This window comes from Parasteatoda tepidariorum, chromosome 8 (assembly GCF_982258835.1).
Source record: "Parasteatoda tepidariorum strain Cologne lab strain chromosome 8, Ptep-v5.0, whole genome shotgun sequence".
NCBI lineage: Eukaryota > Metazoa > Arthropoda > Arachnida > Araneae > Theridiidae > Parasteatoda > Parasteatoda tepidariorum.
Genome location: NC_141762.1, coordinates 26,010,439 through 26,018,566, shown reverse-complemented (window position 1 = coordinate 26,018,566; position 8,128 = coordinate 26,010,439). Strand labels below are relative to the sequence as shown.

At 30.5% G+C, this 8,128-nt stretch overlaps 1 protein-coding gene across 1 annotated transcript in view; it reads right to left on the bottom strand.

Annotated features, from left to right (window-relative positions):
- Window positions 1-400: 400 nt before the first annotated feature.
- Window positions 401-8,128, bottom strand: part of LOC107436905 (tetratricopeptide repeat protein 28) — a 33,783-nt gene continuing 26,055 nt past the window's right edge. The window contains exons 20-22 of the mRNA XM_043048433.3: window positions 6,048-6,165; window positions 5,695-5,802; window positions 401-2,561 (exon numbers count right to left, since the gene is read on the bottom strand). Of these exons, the coding sequence (XP_042904367.1) occupies window positions 640-2,561; window positions 5,695-5,802; window positions 6,048-6,165 (2,148 nt within the window). The 3' untranslated portion in view covers window positions 401-639. The remainder of the gene's footprint in view (window positions 2,562-5,694; window positions 5,803-6,047; window positions 6,166-8,128) is intronic.

Sequence of the window (8,128 nt, the reverse complement as noted above, 5' to 3'; positions counted from 1 at the left end):
TGCAGATGAAAATTCATTTTGGTGTGTACATACTATGGTAACTGGTGCACTTTTAATAAGGAATTTTTCTACGGACATCACGACAAGTGATACTGAATACAGTTAATATTTATTCTCTTGGCATAAGTTACAAAAAACATGTGTTGCTTAACTATGTAAAGCCACCAAATAATAATAAAGATATAAATGGGATTTTTTTTAGCTGTATTAATTGTGTGTCAGTATATGCCCTCGTGTTTTGTGTATGATTTCATAATGTTGTCAAGCCCTGATTTATTGGATTATTTTCTTTTTTTATTCCCCAGTATCAAGGATGGGTATTCAGCTAGTTAGAAAATAAAAAAGTGCAGTGTTTGACCATGTAAAACTTATATTATAAAGAATAAAGGAAGGGAAAAAATAAAATACAAAAAAAGTTTAATAAATATAAACATTCAACATTACAATATTGGAAGAACATCTCAACAATAGTGTATTTTACAACAAGATAAAAAAGTAAAAACATTTCATGTTACAAAAAAACAAAAGTTGTAAACAAGCCTGTAAAGGAGCTTCATAGAAAATACATATTATGTACAAATTTAACAATGAACATATCAAAAATGTATCAACAAAATGCAAGCTATGTACGTCCAAGACTCAGGATGGATTTTCAGGAACTTTACTTCGAGAGGATATAACATGTTTAGGATTTCTTTTTACAGTGGAAACATTTTTTGGAGAATTGTCAATATCACTACCTTCTGTATCCGATGTTGTAGAACTAGTGCAAAGATTTCTATTGGTATCCAATGTCCAACCATCTTTTTGTAGGACATTAGCGGAATCTGAGTCATTCTTATAGTAGCCTAATTTGCCACCATCCACTTTATGGCTTTTTATTTCTACAGATGAATCGTGTAAACTGAGAGGGTTGACTTTGAATCCAGAAGCACTTTCAGAAATGTCCAAATGTGGTTTCTTGGAGACTTCAGTGTTCGGAAGTACATCTTCAATATTATTCAGAAAGGAAGAGAATGTTTTTAACGAAGGAGGGAAAAGGTCTTGAACTTGACTGGGGCAACTCAAGTCAGTAAAAGAGCCACCATCACCCTCCCCTCTCACACCGTGATTTACAGAACTTTCACCGTTTACCGACAGGTTTGCTTTCTGAGATGCTTCGTTCACAGAAGTTCGATGATCAGTGTGAGAATGGTTATATGGCAAAGGAATACGTTTTGGCGGCAAAGGGGGTTTCTGACGAGGGAGTTTTTGATTTCCGTTCATGTTCATAGTTCTTGGAAATAAATTGTCTCTCTCAACAAGCTGATCATCATTCAATGCTGCATTGTCTGCAGCTAAGATTTTTGAGAGAGATGGAGCTAATCCCAAACCTACATTTCTATCATGGTACACATCAGATATAGGCAATTCTTGGCTTAAGTGTCTCAACTGGGTGTTCACGGCTTGTTTATTGCTATTTTGCTTCCTTCCAGTTAAGCTATTATGAAAGGCTTGAGGAACATATAATGATCTTTCACGAGGATTAACACCGATTGTAGGAGGGGCACGAATTTCAAGTATATCAATATTTTCCTGCGTCTTACCTTCAAGACAAGGAGCATAGATACCTGTTTCACTAGATGGGTAAGATTTATTAGAAGTATCTATTTGGTGAATTTGAGCTTTAGTTTCAACAACATGGCCTAATGTGCTAGCTTTCCTGTAGTAACTTCTGTCATGATCCAGCCTTGATATTCCTTTTTTACAAAAATCTTTGCTCATAGTTTTATTTACAACTGAGGAAAACATGCAGGACTTCTTTTTCATATCACTTTTCATACTCATTGAAGACAAATTAAAATTTTGAATCTGCGACTGGAGATTTCCTAAATCACAATTGCTACCGGAGAAGTCAAATTCGGAATTCGATTGAGAAGATTGTGAAAGTTCTATATTATTACTCGTTAAGATAGACGATAATTTGGACGGATCACTCAAAGCATTGCACGAATTCTTCTTTAAATCTTCATAAGGCACATTTCGATTTTCTTTTAAAGACATAGCATCCACATCTCTTGAACTAATTTGTCTACGCACTGTCGACTGCCCAGACTCCCAATCAGTTACAGAGCTAGCTGAAGAGGAACTGTTTGGACGAGTAGCATTATTATCACTTGCTGGACTATCATTGTACATAGAACGGATTTTACTCTGATGGGATAAATTAATGGCCAAATGAGGCCCAGGTTGTGGTGAATGTTTCTGCCCACGCATGTATGGTTTCATAGTGTCAACAGGACTGGGTGTAAACGTGTCACTTTCTCTTCCTTTTTGATCGCTTCCCATTGTAGCAGTTCGGCCATCGGGTTCATCACGAGTTCTTGCATAAGTGCTAAAAGCTCCAGTGCTGCTTCTGCCTAAGATTTGATTCCCAAGCACAGGACGCCAAGCAGGATAAGCAAGAGTTGGTGCAGTTGTTGGAGGTGGAGAAGTTGTTCTAGTATCACTTGGCTCACTATCAAGACTTTCTAAAGAGCTTGAATCTTCTAGGGTCAAGCTTTTAGCAGCTTCTTGAGTATCTGTAAATTGAAAAATAAGTAATTTTTGTTACATAGTTTATCATTATATATTGACTTTTTTTTCCTTCAAGATTCTAAGCACTATGAGTCAACTTAATGATATCTTTGCAGATATCAAAGCATGATTTTTTTTATCACATCACAAAAAATAAATATTTTATTCAGCAATATAAATTTAGATAAGAACAAAACCATCAAACAGCAAAAATAATTTTGAGAAGGGAATATACTTTAACTAAGGATATTTATATACAGTGAAGTATTAGAGGTTTAGTTGCAAAAAAGTGAAAGAAAATAAAAAACAGTAAGCAATAAAAATTTCGCGAATTTCTTCACTTTTTGAATTTTGCGTATTACAACAATATGGATAGGATTTATGATGAAATGAGCATAATTAAATATAATTTAGAAACCCGCATGTTTTAATAATACTGTAGTTAAAATGTCAGGATCTCTTAAATTAAATGGAAAAGTGTAATAACTTAGAGAAAGAAAAAAATCTAAATTTCTGATGAAATTAACACAAATAAAGTGCAATGAAGAGTCATTATTTTTATGCGCAATTCCAAACTCTTGAGTCGTAATTATGTATTGAAATATAGCAATTTTTTAAACCATGTGGAAATGCATAACAACTGCTAAAAAACGATCAAAAGTAATTCAAATTTATGATGCAATCAGCTCAGAAAAAAGTATTTATTTAAATACGTAATTCGAAACTCAAATTTATTAATAATATTGTACTAAAAGGAAAAACACTTAGATTTACTTATTATTAGTAAGTCAATCAAAAAGTGATTATTTAAATGTACAATTCCAAAATCACAAGTCATAATTAATGTTACAGAAATTTAAAAGCCAGGCGGGAATTAGAAGTACAAAGTTCATGAAAAATTATTGAAGCATCGCCAGGATTTATGATGGTAAAAAAGAATTAAGTCAAAAAGAGATAACTCAAATTTCGAAAACTGCGCACATTGTATAAAAAATGATTTATTATTTAAAATCATGTGTAATTCCAAGGCAATAACTGTCAAAAAAGTAATCGAAGATCACGTAGATTTATGATGGAATCTTGAGAAAATTGAGTCTCAAAAAGTGATTACTTAAATAGGAGATTCAATATTTTTCAATAAATAAATAAATATCTTTTCATTGTGTTGAGATGCTTCCGACGAGCACACTTCAAGAGTTGGTGGGACACAGGTTGTGCAGCTCTATTTTATAAAATACAATTCTTATTTTACAAGTAACTTGATTTTAACTGCAATCTTAATAAAAGTGTTTCGTCTAAATTATTATTAAGCAAAATCTCCTTCAGGTCAATGTTTGGATAAAACTTGAACTTAACAATCTTATTTAGAAGATGAAAGAACTACTGGTTTGAAATAAATACAGTAGGGAACCGATTATCCGGAACGATCGGGACCATCGCTATTCCGGTTAACTGATTTTTCCGGTTCTCCGAAAATCTACAAAAAGCCGTTTTTTTTATTGTTAAACCCAACTAAAAAAAAAATGTTTGGAAATAATCTTAAAAAAAAGAAAAAACGATGAATACACTACTGATTATTTCCAAAATGATGGTAAGGTAAACATCTTTCTAACAAGAAAGAAAAATCTAATGAGAAAAAAAAAAAAAAATTTTAAAAAAATGCCGGGAAAATGTATTGAATTTCGTTCCGGTTTTTTGGTTTTCCGATTTCCGGATAACGGGTTCTGTACTGTACATATAAGCAGTTTTAATAAGCAGATTTTTTATTACTTGTATACAATGAGAATTAAAAATTAATTGAAAAGTGTATACTAACTTTAAAGCAAATTGTTTTTGTTGCAAAAATATAAATTTGCCTAAAATAAAAAATTAAAGAGAGCCTGGAAAATTAATAAAAGTCTATGTATGCAGGTTTTATTTATTTTATGAGCCATTATACAAAAATTTTATTAAAAAAGAAATATCAGGATTTCAAGAGAATAAATTTTTTTTAATTAAAACTTTCTCATCAGAGAATCTGAATTCTGACTTACAGCCAAGGTTGGCAAGTTTCTGCCTAGGTGGTTAAAACCACTGGTAGAAACCGGTAAAAACTGGCATGGCAGAAACCCTTTCCTGCCACATTTGTGGCAGAAACTTGGCATAAATTCAGAAAATGACATACAATGGATAATTCATAGAAAAAACAATTAAATGTTAAACAAAGTACAATTTATTTACAAAATTATCCCGATTCAAAATCAAATATTATATTGTTTGCACTCAGCAGTAATCTATAACAAAAGACAAGTTTTGATGCAGTTTCTAAACCTAAACAATTTCTCAATTTGCTATGCATGAACGAGAAATTTGAGAAGATTCTCTCTAGTTCAGCAGAACTAGCAGGCATTGCCATCAAGGAACAAGCAAGATTTGTGAAACTTTCATCTATTGCATATTTTTTAAAACTGGACCACCATGTAGCAGCTGGGGTAGTTGTCAAGACTGACTGGAAAAATAAATTTCAGGAAATGGGGCCGATTTGTTTTGCAAAGTTATGACATAAGGTAATAAATTTGGGTTAATATTGGCGAGTAAAATTCTGGCACTTTCTTCTTGAGCACATGATAATTTCAATCCCAAATACTTTGGATGCAGCATATAAGCTAGCAAATGATAATCAGTCACTGCCTGTTTAAATATGTATATCACTTCTTTATTATTAACAGCCATAAGATTCTCTTTACTTAATTCATTTTTCAGTTTACTTAAACAAAATGTCATTAAGCAATTACTAGAACTAATATAGACGTTTTTTAAAAAGTTTTTGCCGGTTTTTACCGGTTATGACCAGTTTCTGCCACTGGCATGGTAAAAACCAGTTTCGGCCTTCAAAAAGCCAACCCTGCTTACAGTGCAATATTTTCTGAAATAAAATTGATTAATCTGTCACAGATCTCTAATATTGCTTACAAAAACTGTTTTAAAGAAATTTTTTTGGAAAAAATAAATAAATACATCATATAAAAAATGATCACTTAAGGTCAGTTTCTAATTGTTTTAAAAATTTTCGTAAAACTACTCAAAAAACAAAAAATACTTTATTAAAACCAGTGAGGGGAAAATGTAACTGAAATTATAGTAAACATTGAATCTTACCAAAAACTGCTAACAATGCTTGTAACGCAAACTGGATGGTTCTTTTGTTAGCCTGTTTTCCAGTTCTAAGCATAACCTCATCTCGTCCTACTTCCATTAGATCAAAACCTGTAAACAAATAAATATTTATTTAAGAATATGAGAAACCAAGAGCATAAAAAAATGTCTAAAAAATATTCAACAACAATCAAGAATACTAAAACAAAACTTAAATTAATGTATTAAGTATTATTATAATATCATTTGCTTTAGTATGACTATATTATCAAAAAATAGGAAATATTAAGCATACATATGTATAACAATTTTATTGGAAAAAAACTAATATCTGAAAACTAAAAATAAAAAATAACCTAATGAAGCCAATAGTTCATGACATCCAGGGATACTCCATAGCCGCACATTGACAGAGCATTCAATGTTATCGATTTCTTGCTCCTTATGAAGAAACTGTGACATAAATTGACGAATCTACAGAAAAGGGAAAACAATTGTCGATTATTTCAGAGCTGATGACATATAAAAATAAAAGTTTGGCGATTTTATCTAAACAATTTCTTGATAAACATAAGCATGTTAATAAAAAAATTATATGCTTTATAGCCAGGAAAAATTTCTTTACTTATTTGATAGTTTAGGTAGGAGCACAGTAAAATGTTAGGGCCTACTGTTAATTTTCCCTTTTTTTTTAATTATCTCCCAATATTTGTGAAGCTATTTAAGCAAATGTAACATTTTTTGAACACAATTATAAAAACTAATTACCCAGAGATAGTTCCAAATAAAATACTATTTTATTTTACCAATTAAATTAAATGATTTTGTTCAGACCCTTGAACTATGAAGATTGAACAAGAAAATCTAACTACTAGATTAAAAACTGTTCAGGTGTTCCATTTTTATTTTACCAGAGTACATGCAAGCATATATACGGGTTATTTTCTTAATTCGTTAACTTTTGCATCTTAGGCAACATTTCTCATTAAAATATTTATTTTCATTATTTAATGGTCTGTTTTGCATAAAATACAAGGAATAGAAAGAATATGCATCAGACACATTTTGTACCGAAATTATATTTAAAAAAAAATAAGATATAGGAAAAACACATTTCTGAATTTTTTTAGATTTAATAATATGAAAGTGTTACAGAAATAAATGCATACACATTCTGAGCAGGGTTGGCAAGTTTTTGACACATGACGGTTTTTACCGTCATGTCAAAAACCCATAGTTTTGGTGAAATAATTTTGAGTATTTGGTAAAATAATTGATAAGTATTTGGTAAAATTTTTTTGTATCTTCTCGAATTTTGGACTCATCCATACTAAACTCATAAATCGACTGGGCAATGAAAAATGCGCAAAATTAGTCACTTGCTATCGTATGCTTCAGCACAGTAACCCTGACTACTGAACATGTAATTTTGTTTGTAATTAAGTTTTGCTTAATGTGCTTTTTTAACTGAATAAAAGTTTTTAACTTGACAAAATAGCAGTAATTCTTGACTTAGTTTGTTAGCAGTTACAAGTTTTGTTTAGCTTATTTCTAATATTTAAGAAATGCCAAATTTTGAATTCTTCTTTTTAGTTCTTGAATTTATTAATAGTTCCAAGCTGTTTTGTTTGTTTCTTTATTTCTAACAATTAAGAAGTGCAAAATTTTGAATCCGTTGCAAATCAAGCTATAATGATAAAAGTAAGTATTGCTATTTTCAATAAGTAGGATTACAATATTTCTGTATGAGTGTATATCCTTCTATAAGAATACATGTATATAGTTGCAAAATCAATAGCAATCATTTACAACATTCATTTATAAAGGCAAGTATGTGAAAATAATGTATTGTTCGCTATATGCCATAAATTTAAAAAAGCAGTAGGTTTTTGACGGTTTTTACCGGTAAAAACACGGTTTTTACCACTGTCATGTCAAAAACCAGTTGTTGATGGCAAAAACCCAACCCTGATTCTGAGTATGACTGTTTACTTGAATATTTATAATCAATATTCTTAAAATAATTCGTATATCTTGTTCTACACATAACTTTGCATATACTCCCTCCCCCACTTCTGTGTAATTACTGTCACAAATACAAAAAGTGCTAATAAAACACTATTGATGTTGTTCTAGTTGAATAAAATATAACTTCCAGCTTACAAAGAACACTCTTCTCTACAGAACTAAGTTTAAATGCAGCTTAATTTCTAATTAATCTTAGTTTAATTGCCGTACAACCAATAAGTTTACTTTTATTCTAAAAAAATATATGGGTGACTTTATTGAACTTAATTGCTATACCCTTAATTTTCATATAAAAAATTACAAGCAATTAAAAAAATTTTGATTTGAATAAAATTGAATAAATATGAATACGTATAGAAAATAGGGATTAAGCAAATAAAATATTTTTTCATAATATGCATTTATTCAA